This window comes from Erythrolamprus reginae, chromosome 3 (assembly GCF_031021105.1).
Source record: "Erythrolamprus reginae isolate rEryReg1 chromosome 3, rEryReg1.hap1, whole genome shotgun sequence".
Taxonomy (NCBI): Eukaryota; Metazoa; Chordata; class Lepidosauria; order Squamata; family Dipsadidae; genus Erythrolamprus; species Erythrolamprus reginae.
The window spans coordinates 78942301-78959506 of NC_091952.1; the positions used below are offsets into that span (position 1 = coordinate 78942301).

The window sequence follows — 17206 nt, forward strand, 5'->3', positions numbered from 1 at the left end:
TAGTTTGCTTTTTTAAAGGTCCCAAACTGTCTTACACATTCAATCTCTGTGTTTCTAATCTAATATCTGTAACTGGTAAAGGCTTTAGGGCACCCCCAATTCAAAGGCATTATGGTTTCTGCTGGTTACAGGATGAAAATATTTTTTGCTTACTTTCACATTTTCCTCACTCTGTCTTAAAAGTCTGGAAAGTGATCCTGGTAAAAGTCTGGTTTTGACTGGGCCTAGGAAGCCCAATTCCTGCTAAATGCACTCTGGTTTTCCTCCCTATTCTGTTTGGAGAACCATGTTATATGGGTGGAACAGGGAAACAATGGGAACTTGGGGCTTGGCTGTGATGTGTACAGCAATTGATTGTTATGAGTCAGATTGACCTGACTAGATAACATCTTGCCAGACTGGATTTGTTTCCCTGTGTATTCTTCCTTTAAAAAAAAAAAAAATATTGCAATGAGACTGTCAACATTTGCAAACTCCTCCTTCAACTGCAACTTGTAATGCAGCCCAAATTTTGTTTCTCCTGTTGGTGATAAAGACAGATTATTATGATTTATACTACCGTAATCTGATGCTGGAGGATGAGAATTTCATTGCAATAAGATTTTACTAATACAGAGTCTGCATATTTTTTTTCATATGCGGCAGAGGTGTAAAAGATTTGAATTTAAGATTTTGCAAATCATTTATCCTTATCAGTAGTGGGTTCCTACTGGTGTACCTAATTGCACGCAGCTCTGCAGCACCAGCACACGTTCAAACGAAATTTTGCTTCCTGCACCTGTACAGGTAGCAAAATCTTGCATGGATACACATGTGCACACGCGTGGTTCAGCAAGATTTTTTGCTTCCATGCCAAAACGCACGGAAGCAACGTGCATCCCTGTGCAAGATTTTGCTACCTGCACAGGTGCAGGAAGCAAAATTTCACTCGAACTCGCACCAGAGCTGCGGAGCTGTGTGTAATTAGGTGTACTGGTAGGAACCCACTACTGATCGTTATAAACATAAAGGAAATTTCCTTATGCTCAGCATAACTTAACTCCAGAGATATATAACTACAGTTTCAGAGCTATTGGAATACATTTCTATATTCTCCCCCATGTCTGTCCATCTGTCTGTGTCTGTCTGTCTGTCTGTCTGTCTGTCTATCTACAGTATCTATCTATCTATCTATCTATCTATCTATCTATCTATCTATCTATCTATCTATCTATCTATCTATCTATCTATCTATCTACTGTTCTGCCTGGCATGACAGCTGAGCAGTAATTAAGGTCAAAGTAAAACATACAGATTGGAGTTTCAGAAACACAAAAATATATTTCGTTAACAAGTTGACTGAGAACCGCAATTAAAGCAAAATAAAGAGCTTGAGTTGTCTTCAAGGCCGATAACAAATGTCCAACCCCCCCCCCCCCTCCCAAGGTTTGTAAATAATGTCTCCGAAGTGGGCTGAAGCAAGGGTACTCACTATTTTTGCAATAACTACAGTCTTTCATAAAGCAATTTTCCAAAGGCTGAGTTGCTCCAAGAAAGCAGGGATGTTGGGTTTAGAGAAAACTCTGGATCTGTTTCTCTTTCTCTGAGAACCACGAATGATAACTCCTGCAAAGAACACTTCCACAAACCTCCCCTTTTATGCATGTTGCAGAATTCCCTATTACCCTCAGCTGTGATCAAGATCTCCTCCTGTGTCTGTGCAACTGTTCCTGTCTTCCCCTAATCCTTCACACATGCCCATTCAGGATTGGATCATTAATCACCCCCTCCTCATCTGACCCAGACAAGGCCGTAGCTGGGGGTTTCATAGACATTGCAGGGGCCTCCACATCTATCTCTCCAGAACCTTCAGCTTCCATCTCTCCTTCCCCCTCACTGTCTGAATCCTCCAATAGCCACACAGGTGTCCGATGCTCGGATGGACCTGGCTCATCAGACTCAAAATCTGCTATCAGAGGAACTGGCTGTGATCCAACCACAAGTCTCTCTCTCTCTCTCTCTATCTATCTATCTCTATCTTTATCTATCTGTGATCCATCTTTTTTGGGACAAGTGTAGGTCCCACCCTGCTCTAAGCTTCTAGCTCCTCTACAACAGATAACAGTGCTCATGCTCGTCTTTGTAAACCTTATTTTAGAATAAAATACTGAATTTTAGGACACACCAACTGATTTTCTTTGTGGTCTTGATTCTGTTTCAGCACCTGGGAGGCCACCAGTATTCCCACTTACGAGGAGGCTTTGAATTGTCAACCGGCTGAAAATGCCTCCCACGACATGCAGTCTCCGGTTTCAAAGGAGATCCGGTTGCCCTTATATCAGGTGGTGGATGAAGATCCCAAAGGGCAGGGCAGTCGGAGACGCAGTTCCTCAGATGGAGTTTTGTTTCGGAACATTCCACCCAAGCCAAGCTTAGCATCACGAGATGAAGCTGTCATTGTCTGTGACACTCCACCCCCAAGCTATGAGAGCATCGGCTTGCGTGATGGATGATCCAGGCATCTTTTATAGCACTGTGTAGGAATTTCCGGATTGCTGTAGATATTTTGTTTTCCTTTAATTAATTGTGGCACATTGGGATAAAATAATTGATGTATATATATTTTTGTAGGAGCTTTTGCTAAATTATCCAAGAGTAGTCTCAACATTGTTTTGTAGTATGTGATTAACATGTACCCGGTAAACCTCATGGATGTCCAGATTTTTTGGAGGTGCATCCGAAATATGAACTAAATAAAATGCAATTGACTTGGGGAGAACTTCTTGAAAGATGCTCCAGAAGAGGTCTAGAAGGAAAGTTGACAACAAATTCAGGTAACCAGTTTCTGGGTTAATGGTTGTTGAAAAATAAAGATGTTCTTAATAAAATGTATTATAAATTGATGATCAGCTCAACTTTATGTGCACAATATAACTGCTTTCTGAACATTTGCAGTAAATAAATAAATAAATCTAAATTGGAAGGATTCATTTTATCTGTGGCCAGAGATTGCACTGGAAAATTATAATAAAGTAATGAAATGATTTTTAAATAATGAAAATTCCCTTACACCTCCCTCACGTGTTTATAACACATGCTTTCTCATATACCTCCTGAGTTCCTTTACAAGAACACATGCTCTTATTGTCTTTTATTATTATATTAAGTTACAATGTTTTATTGGCTTTTTTAATAGAACATTGCTTCGGACAAAGTTTTACTACTATTAAATCTAATTGTTTGGTACAATGTAACACAGCCAGTGTTGCATAGCTTATAGGTGGTACCATTGAAGAGGTCTAAGGACTTTTCCCCATTGCTGAATTGGTGCTTCCATTCATCATGTTAGCAAGACATTGATAAACCACACTGCAGTCTCCTATCCTGTGTCGGGCACTTCCCCTTCCGTTGGTAATTAGCTGTGACTTCCCTTTCCTAGGGTCTAAACCTGTATCTCTTGAGTCCACCTTTGGTCAGTGCTGGAGAAGTGAGGAAATACTCCTTTAATACTGATTATTAAAGCTGAAGCCTGTCTCACTTACGAATTGGGAAGGAGATGAAAGTAGCATCATGGGAATGTGGCATAAAAAGATGTTGCTTGTAGCAGAGGTGAAATGCTCCTGGTTCACTCGTGGCTGTTGGTCGGTGGAGAGTCAGTCGCGAAGGGAGTGCGAGGCTCCGCCTACCCATCCGGATGACGCCATTTGGGTTCTTTTACCCTCTGTGTATGCACAGAATGTTTTGCGCATGCACAGAGCGTAAAAGAATCTAAATGGCATCCGGGCACATGGGCGGAGCCTTGCGCTCCCTTCGCAACCCGACAACCAACAGCCGCTAATGAACTGGGGAGATTTCACTCCTGGCTTTTAGCGATGTGCAAGCAGGGAAAAACTGCAAATGGAACATAATTTATTTCACAGTTTGGAAAGACCCCATAAGAAAGAGAAGATAGGGAGGGGAGGGGGGAATTAAGCTCGCTGGACATGGAGAACTGAGCAAATTAGCAATGTCTAGTCTGAAACTGAGAATTGGAATCCTCTCAGAATAGTTAGAAAAGAAAAAAAATATTTAGTGTTAGTTAACAATCTCTCCGTTAATATATTCCCTGATGTGTGTTTAAGGAACAATTCTCTCATTAAATCAGCCCAAATTAGCTGTCTCTTATAACTCTAGCAGTAAACATTACTTTCAACAATTACTGCTTTTGATATGACCTTAAAACATACAGTAACTAAAAAATAGGCTTCTTACTTCTAAGTTGGTGACATTCAAGTTCTTTGATGGAAGGATTGGTAGAACTTTAACTTTAGACTTTAGAATTTTAGAACCCCAAAACCTTTAACCTTAGACTATCTACAGTTGACCTCTCCCCCATTCTAAGAGGTCTGTAAAGGGTGAGCATAAGCGCCCCATTGTGCCTACCGTCCCTGTCCTATTGTCTTCTTTTGTTACTTTTTATCATTACTTATCTGATGTTTTATTTGTACAAATTACTACCCTATAATTGTTTGACTGACTGACTAACTAACTAACAAACAAACAAACAAACAAACAAACAAATAAATGTCATATATGAAAGATGGAGAACCAGGAATCTAAGAAATCTTCCGAGATCCAAATTCTAGGTTTCAAATCCAATAGGACAAAAGTACACTGCTCAAAAAAATAAGAACATAAGAAGAGCCATGCTGAATCAGGCCAAAGCCTATCGAGTCCAGCATTCTGTGTCACACAGTGACCCACCAATTGTACATGGGGATCTTAAGCAGAAAAAGAAGGCAAGACCCTCCCTTTCCCCTGACCCCCAACAAATGGTACTCAAGGGAATCCTGCCTGTCTCAACCAACATAGAGGCGGCACATGGACATCTGTTTCAATAATCACGGATACACTTTGCATCCATGAATCTGTTTAATCCTGCCTTGAAGTTATCAAGGCTGACAGCTGTCACGACCTCTTCTGGAAGTGAATTCCATAAACCAACGACCCCCTGGGTGAAGAAATATTTCCCTTGATTTGTCCTCACTTTCTTACCTAGGAGCTTTAGGGAGTGCCCCCTTGTCCTAGTATTGTGTGATAGAGAAATCTTTTTCTCTCTATCCACCTTTTCTATCCTGTGCATGATTTGATCAAGTCACCTCTTAAACGCCGTCTTTCAAGGCTGAAGAGACCAAGGCATTGCAACCTGGTATCAAACAATACAAGGTAACTCCAAGTAAATCAAACTGTGAAATCAAACTGTCCACTTAGGCAGCAACACTGATTGACAATCAATTCCACATGCTGTTGTGCACATTCAACTTTGTACAGAACAAAGTATTCAATGAGAATATTTCATCAAACCCCTGATTTGGCAACGCAAGGCTCCACCAACCCGCCTGGACACTGCCATTTGCATTCTTTTACGCTCTGCACATGCCCAGAACGCTTTGCGCATGTGCAGAGGGTAAAATGGTGGCATGTGGGCGGTTGGGTGGAGCCTTGCGCTGCCTTTGTGACCATCAATTTGCCTATTTGCCGATGACTCTAAAGTGTGCAATAGGGTTGATATTCCTGGAGGCACCTGTAATATGGTAAATGATTTAGCTTTACTAGATAAATGGTCAAAGCAATGGAAACTGCAGTTTAATGTTTCCAAATGTAAAATAATGCACTTGGGGAAAAGGAATCCTCAATCTGAGTATTGTATTGGCAGTTCTGTGTTAGCAAAAACTTCAGAAGAAAAGGATTTAGGGGTAGTGATTTCTGACAGTCTCAAAATGGGTGAACAGTGCAGTCAGGTGGTAGGGAAAGCAAGTAGGATGCTTGGCTGCATAGCTAGAGGTATAACAAGCAGGAAGAGGGAGATTATGATCCCGCTATATAGAGCGCTGGTGAGACCACATTTGGAATACTGTGTTCAGTTCTGGAGACCTCACCTACAAAAAGATATTGACAAAATTGAACGGGTCCAAAGACGGGCTACAAGAATGGTGGAAGGTCTTAAGCATAAAACGTATCAGGAAAGACTTAATGAACTCAATCTGTATAGTCTGGAGGACAGAAGGAAAAGGGGGGACATGATCGAAACATTTAAATATATTAAAGGGTTAAATAAGGTCCAGGAGGGAAATGTTTTTAATAGGAAAGTGAACACAAGAACAAGGGGACACAATCTGAAGTTAGTTGGGGGAAAGATCAAAAGCAACATTAGAAAATATTATTTTACTGAAATAGTAGTAGATCCTTGGAACAAACTTCCAGCAGACGTGGTAGATAAATCTACAGTAACTGAATTTAAACATGCCTGGGATAAACATATATCCATTGTAAGATAAAATACAGGAAATAGTATAAGGGCAGACTAGATGGACCATGAGGTCTTTTTCTGCCGTCAGTCTTCTATGTTTCTATGTTTCTATCAACAGACAGGCATGAGAAAACTGGGAGCATTTCACCCCGATAGAAATGTTGCTTTTGAAATTTATTTTAAAAGTGTTGGGAAATGTCTTTTTTTCTTTTCCAGAGCATTGGTTGCAGTCTGTTTAGTGCCTCACAATTAACAAATCAAGATGAGGAATAATCACATATAATGTGACACACGGAGGTGGGGAGGAGGACACGAATGTCTCCCTCAGCCGAAAATATGTCCAGTCGTGCTACTGGGTCTGCCTCTAAATCTGAAATCAGTGAGGATCCAAGATGCAAATGAATAACTTATCATCTGAGTGTTTTGTTTTCTGGACGGCGAGGTGGAAATATTAAGACTGAGTCACTTGTTTATTTTGGGGTGATAAGAGGGCATTAAATGATTTCACTGCTGCTTATATACAAGGGAGGTTATGGTCTCAAATATTGCCTTGGTGAAACTCAGTGTTCTGTTGGGCTCTCTGGTAGAATCCTCCCAAAAATTCACAGGTACAAATTTCAGACACACACACGTTTGAAAATTCAAAACAATGTTCTTTATAATGAAAATTTACTTAAACTAAGCCCTCTTTTGGTATAGCAAAGAGCACTCATCTCCAAACAAACTGGTACTTTGTACAAGTCCCTTATCAGTTCTGTGATACTTACCTTGTAGCTGTGAGGCAATTCACAGTCCTTCTTCTTTCACAAAGTGAAACACACTTTGCTCTGGTTTAGTTTCAAAGCGGGGAAAAATCAGCACACAAAAGGTCAAAGTCACTAAAGCAGTCACGAAACACAATGATCAGATAATCCTCCACAATGGCCAAACCCACAGGCTGCTATTTATAGCAGCCTCACTAATCACCACAGCCCCACCCAACCACAGGTGGCCTCATTTTCTTTGATAATAATCTCTCAGTTGTTGTTGCCTATGCATCGCTCTCGGCATGCGTGGCTGTATCATTAACTCTTGTTCTGAATCCAAGGAGGAGCTAGATAATTGATCTCCTTCTGAGCTGTCTGCCACACTCTCCTCCTCCCTGTCACCCATGTCTTCTTGGTCAGAGGAGCCTTCATCAGCAGATTCCACCGGGGGGGCAAAACAGGCCTGCAGCATGTGGATGTCTCCCCCACATCCACAGTCCTGTGGCAAGAGCTGGGCCAGAGCTAACCACAACACTTTCCAGTAGCAGAACAGGAAAAAACTTCCAAAATGTAAAAACGGCGGCTACGGACTGACATCGATCAATCCAGTTCAGTGATGTCACTAGCGGATCGCTACCAGTTCAGGCAAACTGGTCCAAACCCGGAGGAACCCACCTCTGCTTTCATCCATATAATATTTGGAATATTTCCTAACACTGTGCAAATATCTTATTTCATCTGAGTAAGAATGTCATCTTTTGGGTGGCATGGAGTGTGTGTGTGGTTTAATTTTTTCCGGAATTAATTGCTTTAGCTCTACTCTAATAATCGTTTAACTTAAAATAATTTACAAATGACAACTGCGTTATAGTCACAGATGAATATGCCAGAGGATAGATTTGAACAATGATTGCAAGGCTAAAAGTCAGCATGATGTAATCAACCATCATCTGCTGACCATATTTCCTGTCTCTGGTTTAAGGACACAATCTTATAATAATATTAATCATCATGAACTAATGATGATTAATATTAATCAAAGCTTAAGCTGCTGAGGCTTTCATTTGCATGTAAGAATTAAAGGCGACATAAACGAGTCTTTAGACTCTTGCGAGAGGCAAGGAGGGTGGGGGCAGTGCGAATCTCTGGAGGGAGTTGATTCCAGAGGGCCGGGGCCACCACAGAGAAGGCTCTTCCCCTGGGCCCCGCCAGATGACATTGTCTAGCCGACGGCACCCGGAGAAGGCCAACTCTGTGGGACCTAACCGGTCACTGGGATTCATGCGGTAGAAGGCGGTCCTGTAACTAATCTGATCCGATGCCATCTTTAGGTCATCACCAACACTTTGAATTGTGTCCAGAAACCAATCGGCAACCAATGCAGTCCGCGGAGTGTTGGAAAAACATGTGGCATCTGGGAAGACCCATGAACACTCGTGCGGCTGCATTCTTCATGATTTGAAGTTTCCAAACACTCTTCAGAGGTAGCCCCATTTAGAGAGCATTGCAGTAATCGAACCTTGAGATGATAAGGGCATGAGTGACTGTGAGCAGAGACTCCCTGTCCAAATAGGGCCGCAACTGGTGCATCAGGCAACCCTGGGCAAACGACCCCCTCGCCACAGCCGAAAGATGGTGTTCTAACATCAGCTGTGGGTTGAGGAGGACACCCAAGTTGCGAACCCTCTCTGAGGGGGTCAATAATTCCCCCCCTCGGGTGATGGACGGACAGATGGGATTCTCCTTGGGAGGCAAAATCCACAGTCACTCCATCTTGTTGGGGTTATGTTTGAGTCTGTTGGCACCCATCCAGACCTTAACAGCCTCCAGGCACCGGAACATCACTTCCACTGCTTCACCGAGTGGGCATGGGGTGGAGATGTACAACTGGGTGTCATCAGTGTACTGGTGACAACATATCCCGTGTCCTTGGATGATCTATGTATCTATATGTTATCTATGATTTAGGGCCAAACTATCATTGGGATCGCCTTCTGCCGCACAGCTCCCAACGACTGATAAGGGCCCACAGGGTTGGCCTTCTCCGGGTCCCATCACTAAGCAGTGTCGGTTGGTGGTACCACGGAGAAGGGCCTTCTCTGCAGCGGCAGCGGCTCTCTGGAACCTGCCCCTGTCCTAGTGGCCTTCCAGAAAGCCTTAAAGCCTTGGCTTTGCCAGCAAGCCTGGGGCCAATGATAAAATGACACATCTTTTAGATCCGGCCACAAAAGATATGGATGTTTTTATATAAGGAGTTTTAAATTGTTTTTTAAACTGTTTTTTTTTTTTTTAAAAAAAGATGTACCTTGTTGTAAGTCACCCAGAGTCCTTCGGGACTTGAGCGTCGTATAAATTAAATAATAAATAAATAAATCTGCTGAGGAGATTGGTGGGAAAAAATGTCAGGACACATAATTTTTCTGTGTTTGTTATTGATACATTAAGATATGCAGAAGAAATTGCCAACTTTTTTGTGATCTGACAACATTCAGGGATAGCAATTGAACGGGTCCAAAGACGGGCTACAAAAATGGTGGAAGGTCTTAATTATAAAACATATCAGGAAAAACTTAATGAACTCAATCTGTATAGTCTTCAGGACAGAAGGGAAAGGGGGGACATGATCGAAACATTTAAATATGTTAAAGGGTTAAATAAGGTTCAGGAGGGAAGTGTTTTTAATAGGAAAGTGAACACAAGAACAAGGGGGCACAATCTGCGGTTAGTTGGGGGAAAGATCAGAAGCAACGTGAGAAAATATTATTTTACTAAATGAGTAGTAGATGTTTGGAACAAACTTCCAGCAGACATGGTTGGTAAATCCACAGTCACTGAATTTAAACATGCCTGGGATAAACATATATCCATCCTAAGATAAAATACAGGAAATAGTATAAGGGCAGACTAGATGGACCATGAGGTCTGTTTCTGCTGTCAATCTTCTATGTTTCTATAGCAATAACACTTAGACTTACCGGTATATACAGCTTCACAGTGCTTTACAGCTCTCTCTAAGTGGTTTACAGAATCAGCCTATTACTCCTAACAAGCTGGTCCTCATTTTACCAACCTTGGAAGGGTGGAAGGCTGAGTCAATCTTGAGTCTGATGAGAATGCTTTAAATAAAAGTCCAACATAGAGGAATTTAAGTCTGCATTGGTTGCCAATCAGTTTCCGGTCACAATTCAAAGTGTTGGTTATGACCTATAAAGCCCTTCATGGCACCGGACCAGATTATCTCTGGGACCGCCTTCTGCCGCACGAATCCCAGCGACCGATTAGGCCCCACAGAGTGGGCCTTCTCCGGGTCCCATCAACTAAACAATGTCGTTTGGTGGGACCCAGGGGAAGAGCCTTCTCTGTGGCAGCCCCGGCCCTCTGGAACCAACTCCCTCCAGAGATCAGAATTGCCCCCACCCTCCTTGCCTTTCACAAACTCCTTAAAACCCACCTCTGCCGTCAGGCATGGGGGAACTGAGATATTCTTTCCCCCTGGGCCTCTCCAGTTTATGCATGGTATGTCAGTATGTATGTCTGGTTTTTATAATAAGGGTTTTTAGTTGTTTTATTATTGGATTGCTACATATTGGTTTTATCACTGTTGTTAGCCGCCCCGAGTCCACGGAGAGGGGCGGCATACAAATCCAATAAATAAATAAAGAAATACCCTTGGTCCCAAAAAAATTCATGTGCTTAATTTGTATAGTTCTGGCTGCTGCCAGGGACACAGGATCAGAACTTGTAGAAAAATAATTAATTCTATACAGGTACTGTAATCCTTGACTTACAACCATTTATTTAAGTATCTCCAAAAAGGGTTGTAAAATCAGACTCACTTAATGACACATCACTTAGCAGCAGAAGTTCCAGTCCTAATGGTAGTCGTAAGTCGAGGACTACCAATGCATGGGTACATTTTGCTTCTTAAAGAGGGATGGATGACTTACTGTGTCTTCCTTTAATGAAAAGGTTGTTTTGCAGGTTTAGAACAATGCATTGTTTATCTTTGGGGGCTTAAAATTAGGACAAGAAAGCCTACCCCATGTCCCGCTGGGCCTTAAATTAGATTCGTCTCCTGCCAGCAGCCCATACCTGTTCCTCCAGAGTAAATTGTATTCCATCTGTTCCCAGGCAAGGAGCTATTCTTCCCCATCTTCTCCAGCAACAAAAAACAGCCTAGAAGATATCACATGTTTGATCAATTCTTCCTTCAAGCTAAAGAATAGGTTATGTGGGTGTTAGACAATGGATCTGGTGGCAGCATCAAGAATGCAATTAAGTCTCTGGTATTTTTAGCTGGGTTGCACCCTTTTATTGGTTAAAAGGAAATATTCTTCCCGAAAATTAGTTATATACAGTATGGGATTATCTTAAAATTGGTTCGTTTCACCATCTTCCCCCATGGTGTTCAGGGCAATCTGTGCACGTTTAACATAGAACCAGGCTACCAGGGCAGAGATAAGTGGGCAAAGCACCTTGGCCATCATTGAAAAGTTTATTTGACCTCACAAACAAAGATTCACCAAGTTTCTAATGGCTTTATTGCTGTGTCTCTTTCCCCCCCAAACACCTCCAGTCATTTTCTCTCCTGGTGTGTCAGGAGGCATATAATTCATGTGCTTGTCATGCCCATTTTCATGTTGTCTAAAGGTTTGGATGCAGGGCAGGGAGAAAAAATGAAAGATGGTTAGCCAAAGAAAGTATTTCAGGTTTTTTTAAAATAAAAAACTATAGCTTCATTTAGAAATTAAATTTTACAGTCCTCAAATTATATTGCTAACAGTAATAGTTACAATAGATAGATTATGTGTTTCCAAATATAAATGCTGTAAGCATAGCAAAAAAAAAAAAAAGGAAAAAAACCCTGCCATAGCTGTACGTCATGCCCTTTAACTCAAATGTTCTTTTCAGAATATTAAGAGGATATTGCTATCTTGGTCAGATTCTCTTTTATTTGTATATATTGAAAGGGACCTTGGAGATCTTCTACTCCAACCCATTGCTCAGGCAGGAAGCCATTTCAGACAAACGGTTGTTCAATCTCTTCTTTAACTGTAGAACTGCAGAAAAAACAATTGCTGCCACCTGCCTTCCATTGAGGACCTGTGTACTGCAGGAGTCAAAAAGAGGGTGGGGAAAATATTTACTGCCCCGTCGCATCCTGGACGCAAACTGTTTCAACTCCTACCCTCAAAACATCACTATAGAGCCCCGCACACCAAGACAACTAGACACAAGAACAGTTTTCCCCCGAACACCATCTCTCTACTAAACAAATAACTCCCTCAACACTGTCAGACTTTTTACTAAATCTACACTTCTATTTCTACTAGTTTTTCTCATCATTCCTATCATCCTTCTCCTCACACTTAGGACTGTATGACTGCAACTTGTTGGTTGTATCCTAAGATTTTTATTAATATTGATTGTTTCCTCATTGCTTATTTGACCCCTATGACAATCATGAAGTCTTGTACCACATGATTCTTGACAAATGTATCTTTTTCTTTTATGTAAGCTGAGAGCATCTGCGCCAAGACAAATTCCTTGTGTGTCCAATCACACTTGGCCAATAAAATTCTATTCTATTCTATACTATTCTATTCTATTCTTTAAATGGCGGCGTTTAAAGATGCTGTTGTTGTTAGCTCTGGCCCAGCTCCTGCCCCAAGGACTGTGGATGTGGGGGAGACATCCACATGCTGCAGGCCTGTTTTGCCCCCGGTGGAATCTGCTCATGAAGGCTCCTCTGACCAAGAAGACATGAGTGACAGGGAGGAGGAGAGTGGGGCAGACAGCTCAGAAGGAGATCAATTATCTAGCTCCTCCTTGGATTCAGAACAAGAGTTAATGATACAGCCACACATGCAGAGAGAGATGCATAGGCAACAACAACTGAGAGATTATTATCAAAGAAAATGAGTCCACCTGTGGTTGGGTGGGGCTGTGATAATTAGTGAGGCTGCTATAAATAGCAGCCTGTGGGTTTCGCCATTGTGGAGGATTATCTGATCGTTGTGTTTCATGACTGCTTTGCTGACTTTGATCTTTGTGTGCTGATTTCCCCCCGCTTTGAAACTAAACCAGAGCACAGTGTGTTTCCCTTTGTGAAAGAAGAAGGACTGTGAATTGCCTCACAGCTGCAAGCTAAGTATCACAGAACTGATAAGGGACTTGTACAAATTACCAATTTGTTTGGTAATTGCTCTTTGCTATACAAAAAAGAGTGCTCTGTTTATTTGCATTTTCGGTTTAAAGAACATTGTTTTGAATTTTCAAACGTGTGTGTGTCTGAAATTGTATCTGTGCATTTTTGGGAGGATTCTACCAGAGAGCTTGACAGAACAGATGCGCAGACTTCCAATTCTATTCTATTCTTTAAAAACTCCAGTATTGGAGCACCCACAACTTCTGGAAGCAATTCATTCCACTGATTCATTGCTCTGTCAGGAAATTTCTCTTTAGTTCTAGGTTGGTTTTCTCCTTGATTAGTTTCCATTCATTGCTTCTTGTTCTGCCTTCAGGTACTTTTGAGAATAGCTTGACTCCCTCTTCTTTGTGGCAACCCCTTAGACAGGGGTGAAATGTTGCTGGTTTGGCCCAGTTTGGGCATACTGGTAGTGGTGGCTGCTGGTGGTATGGAGAAGTGCAAGGCTCTACAGACCTGCCGAGATGTTGTCATTTTCTTCTTCTATTTTTAATCCGCTGTGCACGCACAAAGCCTTCTGCGCATGTGCAGAGTGTGAAAAAACATGAGCTTCCGAACTGGTAGGGAAGGTAGGTATATTTCACTGCTGCCCTTAGATATTGGAACACTGCTCTTGTGTCACCCCCGAGTCCTTCTTTTCATTAAACTAGGAACCAAATTAGTGCTTGGTTAATTTTCTTTTGATTTGTTTTTTTAATTGTTCACCTGGCATTCCCACAGCCCTTCTTAAAATTCTCCTCAAAATCTGATAGATGTCCCATACCTGCACAATTTAACCATTTTAATATCCAATTTTCATAGCGCAATGTGAGGGGAGTGGATAAAGGGGGACAATTAATGGGTAGTCCATTCTTATGCTACAGAAAGCATGCAGGATAATAGTTTTGGTTCTATTTTCCCCCTGAAACTCTTTGTGGCTCTTCAAAAGCTGTTTTGGATGGCTGGACATCCTTCTGGACATCAGAGGTTCAGGTTCAATGGCATAGATCCGTGATGGTACGCATACCAACGTATCTGATTTTTGGCCTTCTGGGGGGTGGAGGGAGACCATTTTTACCCTCCCCAGGCTTCAGAAAAGCCTCCGGAGCATGTGACACCTCAGAGGGGGTCCGCAACATGGGCGTCCCCCTCGATCCACAACTGACTTTGGAACATCATCTTTTGGCTGTGGCAGAGGGGGGTGTTTGCCCAGGTTCACCTGGTGCGCCAGTTGCGGCCCTATTTCGACAGAGAGTCTTTACTCATAGTCACTCATGCCCTTATCACCTCGAGGTTTGACTACTGCAATGCTCTTTACATGGGGCTATCTTTGAAGAATGTTCGGAAACTTCAGATCATGCAAAATGCAGCTGCACGAGCAGTCATGGGCCTCCAAAGGCATGCCCATGTTTCTCCAGCACTCCGTGGACTGCATTGGCCACCGATTAGTTTCTGGATGCAATTCAAAGTGTCGGTTATGGCCTATAAAGCTTGCAGGACTGCCTCCTGCCACATCAGTCCCAGCGACCGTTTAGGTCCCACAGAGTTCGCTTTCTCCAGGTCCCATCAACTAGACAATGTCACTTGCCAGGGCCTAGGGGAAGAGCCCTCTCTGTGGGGGCTCCAGTCCTCTGGAATCAACTTCCCCCAGAGATCTGCACTGCCCCCACCCTCCTTGCCTTTCACAAGAGTCTAAAGACTCATTTATGCCACCAGGCTTGGGGCCATTAGACCCTAGCCCCCTGGCCAATGAAATGTAATGTAGGTTTGTTGTGTGAATGGGAATGATTGATTTTTAAGGCTATTGGGTTTTTAGATTAATTAGCTTAAATTAATTTTATAAGGATGTTTACATTGTTTCTTTTATATGTTGTAAGCCGCTCCTAGTCTTCAGAGAGGGGCAGCATATAAATCCAATAAATAAATAAATAAATAAATAATAATTTAAAAAATTAAAGCCACTATTCTAGGTACCAAATTTTGAAAAGCAAACCGAGATGGATGCAGGTTTGGTCAAATTTGACTGCTGGCTAAATAACTGGGGGGGGAAAGATCTGTGCAAAAGGCAAAAAAAGAGAGAATAAAACAAATCTTGGGGAGAATATTTAGAATCCTAAATTTCCCCTTTTTTCATAAGGGAACAAACTGATATTGAAATCAAGCACCAACAAGCAAATTTCCAGTGAGTTACTTTCCTATTTGCAAGTTGAAAGTTCCACTAGATGGCAACCTACTCCCAAAATATTTGTGTTTATACTGTAAATCTGAAGTGATTTTAAGGGAAGACAATAAAGTGCTGTAGTTGAAATAGAATAGAATAGAACAGAATAGAATATACTTTTATTGGCCAAGTGTGATTGGACACACAAGGAATTTGTCTTGGTGCATATGCTCTCAGCGTACATAAAATAAAATATACATTTGTCAAGAATCATGTGGTATGACACTTAATGATTGTCATAGGGGTCAAACAAGCAATGAAGAAGCAATATTAATAAAAATCTTAGGATATAAGCAACAAGTTACAGTCATACAAGTTACAATATTTTCCATTAGAAGAAAGACGACCGGGGGGGCGGGGAGGTTTGTGGCTTTGGGAAAAGAAAGTATGAATGATGGCATAGCAGATTCAGGATGAAATGCTTGAAGATCCATCTAAAAAAAGATTAATTATGGAAAATCTTTAGATGAATTAAGAGTAAACCCAGAAAACTAAGAGTGTTTGGAATGATGGGAAAATGCACTCTTGGATTACAATTAAGATTGTAACTATTTGAAACTGGAGTTTTCAAAAAATAATATCTAATGAAGGAATGTGGAAACGGAGGGGTGATTATAAATATAGTAAACACATCAATCATATTTATTCATATTGGTACAGTGCAGTTCAGTTGTTATTTCCGTTACCCGGGAAAAGAACATGGCTATAGCTGAGGATTCCCATCTAAATATGCCTCTTCTCACTAATTAAGAAAGCAAATAATTCACAAAACTTGGTTTTCATTTGTCTTTCTTAATGAGACAACTTCATTCTCCAAAGCTTGAAAAATTTCCAGAATATTTCATTTATTAGCTTGCATCAATGGTGCATTTTTGTATATTAGTCACTGAAGGAACCGCTCACACATAATTTAATTTTATTCATAATTTTACCCATAGCTCGTATTATGTGCTTTTAAAATAATTCACTGCTTTGGGGTTTTCTATTTTGGTACACATTTCATATATTGCTTTTGTGAATTTCATACACCAGGCTGAACTCAATCTGTATAGGGGGGACATGATCAAAACATTTAAAATATGTTAAGGGGTTAAATAAGGTTCAGGAGAGAAGTGTTTTTAATAGGAAAGTGAACACAAGAACAAGGGGGCACAATCTGAGGTTAGTTGGGGGAAAGATCAGAAGCAACGTGAGAAAATATTATTTTACTGAAAGAGTAGTAGATGCTTGGAACAAACTTCCAGCAGACGTGGATGGTAAATCCACAGTCACTGAATTTAAACATGCCTGGGATAAACACATATCCACCCTAAGATAAAACACAGGAAATAGTATAAGGGCAGACTAGATGGACCATGAGGTCTTTTTCTGCTGTCAATCTTCTTTCTATGTTTCTATCCCTGGACAAAAGATGTTTAAGAAATGTTTTCAATAAACAAACCAGGTTATTACATACACACAAAGAAAGACATATTACACGATAGAAGCTACATTTTAATTTGAGAGTAAAGTATTGAAATATAGTGCAAATAGAATTTCCTTGCCTGTCTACCTGCTCTCTAATTCACCGTTCACCATTCAGACCCTTAGCTTTGACTCGGATTGGAGCCTAGAACCTCTCACTTCCTCTCCACACCCCCTTGGCAAATCATTGCCAGCTTTTGCACTGTCTATAGCCAGGAGGAAGGTTATAGTAAAGCTCCCCCCAGGCAGAGTTACCCAAATGTGAATTTAAAGATCTTGTTTGCATTCATTACAAACCCATTTAAAACTGGCTGGCTGAG

The 17206-nt window shown here is 41.4% G+C and overlaps 2 protein-coding genes across 2 annotated transcripts in view; one reads left to right on the forward strand and one right to left on the reverse strand.

Annotated features, from left to right (window-relative positions):
• The window catches only part of TMEM61 (transmembrane protein 61), a 37585-nt gene extending 34687 nt beyond the window's left edge, over nt 1–2898 (forward strand). The window contains exon 3 of the mRNA XM_070745939.1: nt 2201–2898. Within this exon, the coding sequence (XP_070602040.1) occupies nt 2201–2492 (292 nt within the window). The 3' untranslated portion in view covers nt 2493–2898. The remainder of the gene's footprint in view (nt 1–2200) is intronic.
• DHCR24 (24-dehydrocholesterol reductase) overlaps nt 1–17206 on the reverse strand; it is a 90723-nt gene that overhangs the window by 68756 nt on the left and 4761 nt on the right. The window contains exon 2 of the mRNA XM_070745936.1: nt 11107–11190. The gene's annotated coding sequence lies outside the window, so the exon portion shown is untranslated. The remainder of the gene's footprint in view (nt 1–11106; nt 11191–17206) is intronic.